Source organism: Haliotis rubra, unplaced genomic scaffold (assembly GCF_003918875.1).
Source record: "Haliotis rubra isolate DU_JTF1 unplaced genomic scaffold, ASM391887v1 Scf588, whole genome shotgun sequence".
Classification (NCBI taxonomy): domain Eukaryota; kingdom Metazoa; phylum Mollusca; class Gastropoda; order Lepetellida; family Haliotidae; genus Haliotis; species Haliotis rubra.
The window spans coordinates 568031-580580 of NW_025767288.1; the positions used below are offsets into that span (position 1 = coordinate 568031).

At 38.4% G+C, this 12550-nt stretch overlaps 2 protein-coding genes across 2 annotated transcripts in view; one reads left to right on the forward strand and one right to left on the reverse strand.

The window, feature by feature from the left end:
- The first annotated feature begins 17 nt into the window (after positions 1–17).
- On the forward strand, positions 18–4744 carry LOC124254957 (solute carrier family 66 member 3-like). The gene is made up of 6 exons (XM_046688797.1): positions 18–195; positions 1229–1311; positions 1856–1928; positions 3537–3603; positions 3836–3956; positions 4565–4744. Exons 1-6 carry the CDS (start codon positions 32–34, stop codon positions 4699–4701), a joined length of 645 nt encoding a protein of 214 aa, XP_046544753.1. The 5' UTR covers positions 18–31; the 3' UTR covers positions 4702–4744.
- A 2566-nt stretch (positions 4745–7310) lies between these two features.
- The window catches only part of LOC124254949 (adhesion G protein-coupled receptor L3-like), a 73800-nt gene continuing 68560 nt past the window's right edge, over positions 7311–12550 (reverse strand). Inside the window, exons 18-20 of the mRNA XM_046688786.1 lie at positions 12335–12429; positions 11287–11455; positions 7311–10597 (exon numbers count right to left, since the gene is read on the reverse strand). Of these exons, the coding sequence (XP_046544742.1) occupies positions 10460–10597; positions 11287–11455; positions 12335–12429 (402 nt within the window). The 3' untranslated portion in view covers positions 7311–10459. The remainder of the gene's footprint in view (positions 10598–11286; positions 11456–12334; positions 12430–12550) is intronic.

Consider the following 12550-nt stretch of genomic DNA (forward strand, 5'->3'; position numbering starts at 1 on the left):
GTTGAGTACGAACCCGCAGTAAAAATTCAAGATGGCGGTGGAAGCGTCTGCTAATCTACAGTTCATGTGCAATATTTTAAGTTTAACTGTCATTGTAGCATGTGTGATTCTTAAAGTACCTCAGATTATATCTGTTTTCAACTCCAAGAGTGTTAGAGGTATAAGCTTTAGCAGCGTCATGTTGGAAACATGTGGGTAAGACATACTGACACAGACCTAGTTTAGTGACGAGGTACAACTACAAGATCTGATTTGGAGCACTGACCAGTTTAAGATAGATAAAACCTGAGCCTTAACCTGGGAGTGGTAGCCTAACAAATGTGAATAACATCCGATTGACCTTATATTTCTATTCAGCAATGTTAATTTACAGAGTCTTGGTCAGTTTACCGGATACTATCGATGGCAGTGATACCCTTTTCTCATTGTGAATGTGACAAACTGACAATGTATACATGGTATAGCAGCTGTCAATCAGTGGTTGTGCATGTAATTTGGCATGTTATATACACCTCTTAAGCATCCTGCAATCTAGCTGTTGGTGTTATCTCTCTCATTACAAATTACTTCCTGATACACTGACAATTGGGATTACATTTGTCATATGCACCAGTCATATGTATACATAGACTTTTAAAACTTGATTTGTTTTTGCTAATTATTTTATATTATATTTTATATTATTTGCTGATTGTATCAAAGAGAAATAAGGTTCATGAGAATAATAAACAGCAAATGATAATGTCTTACAATGTTCCTGTTATTTTAGATGGAACGGATAGAAATTTAAGGTAATCCCACTATGATCAAAACAAACAGCTCATAGGTTTAGTGGCTTTATCAAAACAACACAAACCATACTATAAGATGACATCACAATCAAGAAGTATTACACCTGCGATGTCATATAGCAACAGAATCAATAGCAACCTGTCATCAGAGATTTGAGGGCTGCTGTCAAGTTGCGATGGCACGCAGACTTCTGATAACAAGTAGCCTTTTTAATTCTATTTCTAACCATTATCAATATGAAATGAAATAGTTCACTTGGTCTTCGATGGTAAAACTGGCCAACTTAACAGTGCATGTCTTGAGCATATGCACTGTTAGGCCTACCCCTGAACAAATGGGATTGTTTCACACTGCCATTTCAAAGGTAAAAAAATATGGTACAATCCCCAAGGCCATTTATTATATCAGATATTGTAATATTTCCTCTATTTTTCAGATATTCCATCATGCTGACTTACCACTTCGCCATGCAGTATCCACTGTCAACATACTTCGAGTACACATTCTTGGTGCTGCAAGGTATTCAGAAACAGTCTTGAAATAACATACAAGCTTTCTTACCTAAGTCTCTTATTAGAAGAGAGTAAAAAATAGCTATTGGGTTAAATCAGGTTTGCCAAAACAATGTTCAATATATAAAATAGAATCTAATATATATGTACACATTTAAATTACTCATTAAGTCTATAAAATACACCTAGTTGAATACTTCTGTAACTATATCAGAAGTTACAGTGTTACACAATATTAAGACAATTATGCAATGAGCAAGAAGACATACTGTAGGTATTTTTAAGTAAATATGACCCGGTAAATTCAATATATATGGAGTATTCTAAAAGTGAATCAGTCAGTGGACATAAGGTGTTATAATTCTCAGCTTGTTATATTCTGAAGCTTGTGATGGGAGTTGACCTTTGGTCATGTGGACAAGGCGTCTGACTTTGGATCGGAAGTTCCTTGGTTCGAATCCCTGAACGGGACTCAGACATTTTATGGCTGCTCATATGTATTTTTCTAATTGTAAATCACTTGCAGCTCATTTTAACAATTTCTGTTTCAGATTTAACATTAGTTACCCTGCTGCTACACTACAGTGGTAAATTGCAAGTTAAAATTCTTCCGTGGTTTGCAGTGTATCCTTGAGTTGTTGATGGATTTTTGTGGTTGTTGGGGACCGTTCATAATTTATGGCAAAGGGTGTGTGTGAAGGGGTGATGATGATTTTGATGGAGAAACATGTACAATGTGAATGACACCCCCCCCCCCTAAAATTTATGTACAAAGTAAGTGACCCCCCTGCATGTCATGTACAAAATCCTGAACCCCCTGTCCCTCCCGAATTTTCTTAGCATAATTATTTAATATGTATGTGTACAAAATTGCTCACCCTCCCAAGTACATATGTACAAAATTGATGACTGCCCCTACCTCCACAGAAAACAATTGTTGACCCCCTCCTTAAAATCTACATCACCCCCGCCCCTAGCCATAAATTATGAACAGTCCCTTAGTCTCTTGGTGTTGTCTTTATTGAATGGATTTCTGTACATGTTTGTTTGTTTGTTTGTTTTTAAATGATGGAGATACAGGTATGACCTGGTACTGCTACCTCCCTCTTATTACCCATGATAGAATTAAATAGTGATTAATTAATGGTATTTATGTTCCATTAGCCATCTTAACTTTAGTTCAGCTAATGGATTTGATGGTCAGATTCAGTGACTTATGACTGTATGTCACTGTATAACTCAGATCAAGTTTGTTCACCCAGCAGAAAATGGGTACCTGGTGGTATAAGTCATTTGACTATTATTAACCTTTTAACACCTCACAGGCAGCTTGGGTTATCCGGGGTAATAATGTCCATCATATTGTATGCGCTTAGAGCATGTCCCTGCAGCGTTGAGTTCAGCGCTATGGAAGTGGCCAGTTATTATTATTTTTATTGATGCTTTGATGTCAATCACAGGATTGTCTGGTCCCACATCTCATTTTATATCTGAACTGTTGCTGGCTGTGCAAACAAACAAATGAACTTTGACATCAAGATTTATCACCATTTCTAAACAAGCTAAACATCAGTCTTGTCCAGACTATATGTAAGAAAAGCTTGATCCAATAATTTTTGGCACAATATTTTAGGGCATCTTCTGATATTAGTCATGATGAAAAGTTATGATCACTCATTTTTAGTCTTTGAAATGATAATGTATATATGTTTGCTTGTGACTTCAATCATCACAGGTATTTAGAGCAACCCATATAAGAGAATGGTAATGATGAGGTGTAATGTAAATTTAAGCCTGTTAATGTCTCACAGCTGTGGTGCTGTAGGGTAGCGTAGTGGTTAAAGTGTTCGTTCGTCATGCTGAAGGCCTGGGTTCGATTCCCCACATGGGTACAATGTTTGGAGCCCATTTCTGGTGTCCCCCGCGGTGATATTGCTGGAATATTGCTAAAAGCGATGTAAAACCAAACTCACTCACTCACTCACTCACTCACTCACTCACTCCACTCACTCACTCACTCGCTCACTCACTCACTCACACCTCAACTCACTCACTCACTCACTCACTCACTCACAGCTGTATATACTACCAAGAAAAGATAACAAGGAATTCTTGTTCACTGTTTTCCTCTACTTCTGCTTTTCTTTTTCTTCTGTTTCTTCCCTGAGCTGATGATTATTTGTCTTAATTTTTTATGCTTGATGTGTCTGTATTTTCCTTATCTTTTTGCAGCTATTTTGTAGTGAGCAGTTCTTTTGCTTTCAGATTTGTGCCTGATGTTGTTTTGCAGTTGGCCATTGTGAGTTGCATTCATGGGAGATAACTCTTCCATTCATGTTTTTGCTGGCATACTCGGGGATAATTTAATGTATGGTTGCATTCAAAGAGCTGTGTTAGACTTCCTCATTCAAAGGGGGAAGTATGGCATAATTTAAATAACATAAATATAACAGTTTGTTGAGTGTAAAACCTATATACCTATATCAAGTAATTTTATGTTGAATGAATGTGCTGGTTTGTATTCTTTTAAGGGTTCTGGTCTACCACTGTCAGTCGGTAGCAAAGTGATGCAGATATACTCAATAGTGAGTAAACAGGACCCTGGACAAGTGAGTGCTGTCACATGGGGAATGGCTTTCTATACAACCATGGGTAAGTGGTGGTGTAGGGGCTTTTACAAGTTACGAGATCAATCATAATTTAATAGTAACATTTGGATTCTGGGTTTGATCAGGGCCATGTTGGACACAATGCTCTTAGCAAAATATAGTGAGCCCATGTTAAAGAATGGGAGTTATGATCTCCTTGGCACTTAGATAGCTTTTTGCAATGGGGTGCTGGTCCCTTGCAGCCTATGCTTGTTATACCAGGAGGCTGAATCGATGGTGATGTCAGGCGGTGGAACTTCGTTGATTGTTTGGCATTCTACCTGACTGTCAGGGGATGTTGCTTATTTTCAGTCACTGGATTGTCTGGATAATTTATAAACACTGAACATTAAGCACACTTGATGTCATAGCCAGAAAGCATGGACTAATTATCACACTATCAGCTACTGTTGGTTCACTTGAAACCAGACACATTGCTGGTTGCTAACCAAATAAGTAATACACTATCTTTTAAAAAAGCAAATGTTATATAGAATAGTACATTGTGGCATTTAAGTCAAAATGATGAATGTTCCATAATTTAATCTTTATTTTTGATCATAATAGACTGCCAGCTTACAAAGGTATGTGGTCATATGTTGTATATTTCAGCGCGAAGTGTGACAACTCTTGTCCTGACAGGAGACATCACAGTGTTGACCAATTTTGCCCTCAGCTGTCTCCTCAACCTGACACTGATGCTGCTGGTCATTTACTACAGGAGGATCAGCAAGAAGAAGCTCTATTAGGATTACTATTGAATCCTGCATGAGCAGGATATTTGTTAAGTCAGGAGAAAGATAGGACACACTGGGGTTTTAAGTCAAGTAGATATGTTTCTTAAAAACATGTTTTAGGCCTTATGTTATGCCATATTTCTTATGTAGCGTTTCTGTTTCATTCTCGGAAGAAACTTTGGTATGTGATCAGGTGAGCTTCAGGCCCACATGTTGATATGATGGTCTAAGAATGTTTGAAAACCGATTAGTTTGTGGCTGTCAAAATGAAATCAAGATTTGTTTGTGCAACTTTTTAAATTATGTATTTGGTGTGAGCGGGATGTTTAGTATTTTAACTACGACATTTACATGTGTTTTCCATGTGTAATTTAAGAAAAACCTATGTATCTCTTTTTGAAGACTATTTTCTAGAATACCTCAGGAGATACATTTTGTAAAATGACCAAACATCCATGTTTTGATATTCTTTATCATATACATGTGTTGGACGTCAAGTGTCTCAGCATGGAACATGCAAACATGCTAAATAATTGTAAGGGTAACATATTTCAGAGCATTATTATGTGCAGAATGTAGAGGAAATAAGAAATTTTACTGTGTGCTTTGACATGCCAGAAGCCTATGATTGTGGGATCAAGTCCTGTTTGCCAGGATTATGTTTCTAAGTTTGTCAGCACCATACCCTAGTCTGCCTCACAGTCCCTGAACCACATTATTTTCCCTAATGCCTAACCATCCCTGCAATGCTAAAGTCCTAAATGAAGCAAGTCTAGATTTCCCCAGGTTCCTGAATCTCCCAACTCACTGGGGTTCCTTTTCAATTTAAATGAATTTGTTTGTTTCTATCAAAATTACTAGTATATATATTCAGGGACTAAACGTTAGTGTAGCTACACCATACCCTTGCTCCTGAAGCTCTCTAACCTGGTAAACATTACTTTAGGCTTTCCTCTCACATGAAACATGTTGTGATATAACTGGAATGCTGTTCAAGTCACTCATTCATTCACCCTCTAGGATTTTACAGAAAATGTTTCTTCAGGTGTCACTAATGTCTCCGATATGTGTCAAGATGAGATCAATGTCATATGAAGATATTTCCAAGTTTGGATGATATGGAAATAAGTCATAGAGGTACTTAACTATATTCCAAGTGTATACAGGTATGTGTGTTTTGCATTCCCCATAGGTGCAATCATCTCGTGCTCAGTCAGTATTATTACTCTAATATTTTGTGACAGTTTATTGACGTATTACATCTATGGAAGGTGCTATGTATATTGTATTCAAAGGTACATGTATATTTTAATATTCTGCATTGGTATTTCACTTTTGTTCATCCAGACATTGAAGTGTTAGGACATGACATCAACTTTGTACAGTAGGTTTACTAACATGGCATTGTACTTATTTTTGTATTAGTGTACACTCTGTATTGGTAAAAGAAGGTTTCCGCTTCAAAACTGTATTTGATGGGTTATATCCTGCTAGCCCACTGAAACGAAACTGTGAGAATCCATGCGCAGATAAACATGTATACCCCCTCTCAGATAAATTACAGACAGGCAAGGGGCCGATACCTATCATATTTAGCGGCTATTGTATGACTCGGGCAGGGAAGTTACCACCACCCTTTTTATATTTGAGACTTAAACACATTGCCTAAATCCTTTAAAAATTCGTAATTATAGTGGAACACATAGAAACAGGCCTCTTTGTTATCCAAAATTTATTATGGACCGGCCATAAGTTATCGGGTACAGATTCATCATTTTATGTGGTAAAATGATCACAAGGTTCTGTACATGCAAGATTGGTATAATCTTCTTGCGTAACTCTTTGTTTAATGATGAGAACAAAATGAGAGTTATAATTGAATATAGACTGTATCATTGTGTGGAAAGGGGTGCTAGGTCCGGGTACACGTTCACTATTAGCATCGTCCTGGAAATCCACGGTGGAATTCACCAAAGTGATAAACAGCGGCGTACTATCCAACTCACCCATTTTAAATCACACCCTGACCAAGTGTACCGTTGTTGGTTCGCAGTTTCCGCTGTTGAGCAAGGGAGTGTCTCATAGTGTACGCTATCACCCAACGCTATACACTAAAGCTTATGCTCAAATCACCGGAGTTTGTGAATTTGTGCGTGTGGTAAGATGAAACTTTGTTGATTGTCGTCGTACCCCGAAGGCGTATAGTGCGGGTCGTAGTGAGTGAGTGAGTTTAGTTTTACGCCGCTTTTAGCAGTATTCCAGCAATATCACAGCCGGGGACGCCAGAAATGGGTTTCACACATTGTACCCATGTGGGGAATCGAACCCAGGTCTTCGGCGAGACGAGACAACGCTTTAACCACTAGGCTACCCCACGGCTCATAATATCAATCACTGGTTTGTGTAGTCCAGAGTGTGGGATGTACATGTCGACGTCACGTAGTTGGTGTTGAGTTAATGCTTTCTGGAATATTCCAGCAATATCACAGCCAGGGACACCAGAAATTGTTTCACACATTGTGCCGATGTTGAGAATCGAGCCGAGTTTTCGGCGTGACGAGCGAATGCTTTCACCACAAGACTACCCCACAGCCCCAAAAGACAACAGAAAACACGGAAGCTAATGTGTGAAGAAAGTTAGCACTTTATTTAACAGCTTAATTATGTCAGTACTCAGCAAGTGTTAACAGTCATTATAAACCAAGATGTGACAAAATGTACATTTACAGCCACCAAATAGCACCAAACAAGATCTGAACCACCGGGGATCATACACTGTTAATATACAATATTCAGTATCATCTGAACGTTAGCTTCAGATGACACAAAAAGCCCCCTCCCCAACCCCAATTTAGGTCTCGATTCTAAAAGGAATCCACAGATTCTATAATTCCAAAAAGAGTTGACCAGTTTTGTTTTCCTACAGCTGCTTTCGTTTCAATCAGAAGTCGTGTGGAAGCCTTGAAATACCAAAGATATTCAAGATTACATCTATTAGCAATAAACCTCTCAAATGAAAACGACGTCATAGTTGTCATCATTTACAACAGCCATTTTGAAACAACGAATAGGCAAAATACAGCAATGTATCTTGAGTATATGAAACATTATTCTGTAATGCATAACATACAATGTACACAATATACACTCATTAACACAGTAAATATGAGACAACGGTCAAAGTCATGCCTGGTATAGCATCTAATATTTTCTCCCAATCTTAAAAAAAACGAAAGAAAATTCATTAAGTCTGTGAGATGTTTTCAGACAACCGCTTTTAAAGAAGGGACTGCGTTGGAATAACTTAGGTTTGTATAATTTGTTAAAATGCGAATTCTGTATAAAATGTAAAGTATCAGGAACCTTGCTAAAAAGTTGTTATGATGGAACTGTAAAGCTGAAATTCTCAATCGTGAACATACACGTTACCTACAAACACTTTCATATCTACGTGCATATCTTTTAATTTTTTGGGACTGAGACGTTTTAGAAAAGTATGTTTTGCTCAAGATAAAACTGAGTTGTTCTCGGGTTGAACACCCAGCATCAATGCCCGCTGAATTAAGATGCTGCATTTCGTGATGGTCTAATGGTGAGAAATACAAGATTTATAGATGTCAACTTCTTTATTGTGAATAACACGACCTTTCGGAACATATGCTTGCTCCTTCATCAGGTGTTGATACAATTGTCAATAAAGAGTTGACATAATAAATCTTGCTTTTCTTATGCATTCCACTTCTAAACACCCTTCAAACATTTAGCCTAATGGTGGTCTAAAAATGTTTGGCTTCGGCGGGAGAAAGATAGTGTGTTTTGGAACAATGACCGAAGCAAAGCATCGTTTACCTGACACAAATGTCAGCCTCTCAGCCCCTGGAGAATGTTACATGGTTTCCTTATCTGGCGTGAATGAACAGTCATACATATTATATCATTTAGTTTACACAGACACTTAATAGTCATGCTGCACACTGTCAACGTTTACAGACATTTCTCTGAATGATGATCACAAGATAGAATGTCATAGCAACGTGTCATGGAAACATTGATTGTTGGTCCAGTTGGAATAAATATAATAATATGGAATTGATATTTGTGTCCAACATTGAGTACCTTATACGGGTACTGTATGCAAATTGTGTCGGAAAATAAAAGTAGCATGGAAAGTTGACCTATGAGAGTTGGTCATATGATTTTGTACGTCATATGTCCCCAGATCCATTTAAGATCTTAGAGTGTTAGTTTAAATGTGTGCCCTGGAAAGTTGTAAAGACATTACCAATGTTTCTGTTAATAGTGATGTAAAAATGCCGGAATTTGTTGCGTCCCATGTAAGAGTCGTAAGAAATACATGTTGTATTGAATGGCAAACATGGCGGGTTTTAATGTTAATGCAGAGGAAGGTACCATTGTCAAATATCAGCATAAATTACTGACTTTGATTGTCATTTATATACACATGAAACGATGCGACTACAAACAGATTCATACCCTGTACATATGACTAAATGATTAAATACACCATTGATGGTGTGGGGATATTATCTAAATTCTATAACAGACTCTACAACGAGTATTTGGTATGGAATACTGCATGGCAATACTTTGTTAACATGCTTTGTTAATTAAGAATGCATTATCATCAAAAGCCTTGCAAAGTCCAGGACCTCGTACCCCAAAGCTACATAGTTGATCTTACTACAATATTTAGATCGATTCGTAGTACAGAGCCGAGATCCACAAAGCGATCTTGGTGCTTAGTTGATCTAAATACTATACTAAGATCGATTCATAGAACAGAGCCAATATCCACAAGCGATCTTAGCGTTAAGTTGATCTTACTCCCATAGTAAGATTGCTCCATGGGACAGAGCCAAGATCCACAATGCGAGCTCCGCGGTAAGTTGATCTTACCCCCATACTAAGATCGATTCCAAGAACAGAGTCAAGATCCCTTGTATCCTCTTGGAGGCTTCTTTATGTTAATCTCCATGGTTTGGATATGATTACAGGAAGAGGCTAAAGGATCTTAACATGGCTCCAAGACAAGAGTAGCTCAACGTTACCGATATACTCAAGGCAAGTCTGGCTTCTTGAAGACCTCCTTCCGTGACCTTCTTGAGGACCTCTTTCCGTGACCTCGCGGTCGATTCACCCAGTTTCTTGGCTAACACAGAACAATACAATACGGAAGTGCATAGACAGTTACATATACATGGCAGTGATGTCTTAGTGCATTAGTACATACCACACTTGTCAACGGTTAGTCTCAATGAGTGTGAAAGACAACATCCTTGAAGCGTTAGTACTTCAACACGTAATCCATAAACTTGACCTGCACCAACTGAGTATCATTGGGAAAGGTCTTAAGTACAATCATACCATACCCCAACATGTATAATTGTTGGGTAATATTTTTAAAAAATCAATATTATCGTACCCTCCTTGAAAAAACAATAAGTGAAAATAACAAAAATGGGTTGAATAAATTCTTTGTGTCGGCCGACCGTAAATTATTGCGGCCCTCAAAGCAAACTATGATGAAGTTATGTTGCCTTTGATATGGCAGATTACACGAGTGTCTTACATTACAATTCTTAAATAAACTGATAAATGTAATTGGAAAAGATGTCAGCCAAAGACAAAGGTCAGCCCATGTGTAAAGGTATCAATTCTAGGTCGGAACCCTAGCCTACGACCTAGACATGAGAGTCGTGGTGTCATTGGACTACTGTCTTTCACGTCCTTGACCTAGCGGTGGTTGGGATCAGCAGCTGGAATCCTTGCGAGACTTGCTGGACATCTCGCACGACTGGCTCTGTTTGCGCATCAGTGATGCGGACTGTGTAGAGGCACTGGGGCGCTTCTTGCTGATGTGGAGTATTCTTTTGTATTCCTTGAGCACCTGCAGCAGAAAATTACAGCATCGGTATGAGTAAAGTACATTTGTGTTTCTTGATTTCACTTGATTTTTTTTGCCTGGGCCTGCTGGATTCGAAAACTCGCTCCGATTATGATCATTGGCAGGTCAGCACCTTACCTATGTTCATGGTTTTCATCGACAGGTATACCAACCAAATGTAGTACAGACATTTGTCATGATGTCTCATGACGCCAATTTATATACGAGATAAAACGATGAATGGTTCAACAGACGGGTAAATCAACAATACAAAATCATACAGTCTAAGTACATGCCCCTATGTTTCAAAACCCGTGACGACCCCGGTTAGAATTGGCGTTCAACAACCCACGCTTGTCATGAGAGGCAACTAACCGGATCGGGTGGTCAGGCTCACTGACTTGATTGACACATGTCATCTATCCCAATTGCATAGATCAACGCTCATGCTGTTGATCACTGGATAGTCTGATCCAGTCTCGATTATTTACAGACCATATGGCTGGAATATTGCTGAGTTCGGTGTTTAACAAACAGACAAACAAAACAATCAATATTTCAAACATAAAACACCCCTATCTGCGATGTGGTAGGACTAGCCCAGCTTCAACATAACATCACGGAAATGGGTTATGAGTAATCAATAAGTCCTGTATGTATCCAAGCTACTGAGACTATCTCGGTCGTCTCACCTTCTTGTTGAGGAGGCAGTGGAAGCAGAATATGAAGAGACCCTGGAGACTGTTGAGGATGGTGAAAATATAGGCCAGGGCGATGGTTTCCTTGCTGATGTAGAAGTAGCCAAATGTCCAGGTGAGACCGAGCAGAACCTCCATCGACAGAGCACCCTGCAGCCATGTTCTGGAGAAACCAACAGAACAATAAATACAGGATTCTTAACCTGTTTCACAACGACTGACTAACGGAAGATCATGATGTATTACAAGCAGTTGGTGGGTCAGTGGACCGAGCCAACTCAATTACTAAGGCTATGGTCTGATCGAAGCCTGTTTCGCCTCGATTACGAGTCCTGACAAAGACCACAACGTTTCACTGATGTGGAAAACAGTACGAAACGCGCGTCCTGCTGGCTTCCACAAGAAACTATAAAGGACCCGTGGTTTACCTGGCCCGAAACTGAAGGAAGCACTCATAATATACTTTACACAAACCTTCAATATCGGATATGAGCGTACAGTCTGTACTGAATGGATTCTTGATAGAAAGACAATGCAATTATATTTTAATATTAGTTTTCTTACTACTTGATCAAATTGACCAGTTGTATTAGCCACTTTAATGTTTAAGCATAAAACTACATTTTCTTGTGGACTAATGCCTCGTATTTTAATACTGTTTGTAAAGTATGTCAAAAGTAGCTTCGTCTTACGATCAACTATTTACTTACAGTTTTCCCCGTTTCTGTGTTGTTTTTTACCTTAAATATGGCCTTATTTCGTGACTGTAAATTGTCCCTTTGTCATTGTTGCTGTCTTTAACTTATTCACTTTGTCAAAAGGTTATTTCCATGACCGGTAAACAAAATCCTTAGAATTAAACGAAAAAAAGAAGTATTTTTAGGTTGCTTTTTTAACTTGTTAATCTGTTTCCTAACTACTTGGTTAGTGGACTTGTTTGGTATACACACGTATTAGATTTAGAATATGATTGTGTTAAGTTACTGTGTGGAAACAACATTAGAAAGCATCGATATTTTGTCTGGTTGAAGGTGTCACCTACCTCATGCCGCCTGAGTTCTTCTCCTTGCTGTTGAGGACGTACTCGGAATGACGACACACCATCACCATGGCATACGTCAGGATTATGGCGTTTACCTGGGACATGAATAGATGTGAAATATTTAGGGTATACGGCTGAATGAAATAAACAGAGGCCTCATTGTATGTTCTATCTCGTTCTATGTAAATTGATGTCTTTTGTTTGTTTGTTTGTTTG

Excerpts from the sequence above, each read along its gene's own strand:
- LOC124254957 (XM_046688797.1), top strand. The coding sequence starts at position 32 with ATGGCGGTGGAAGCGTCTGCTAATCTACAGTTCATGTGCAATATTTTA. Across the intron at positions 3,604-3,835 it reads TTGTTTTGCAGTTGGCCATT|GGTTCTGGTCTACCACTGTC; the intron begins GTGAGTTGCATT and ends TATTCTTTTAAG. Across the intron at positions 3,957-4,564 it reads GGCTTTCTATACAACCATGG|CGCGAAGTGTGACAACTCTT; the intron begins GTAAGTGGTGGT and ends TGTATATTTCAG.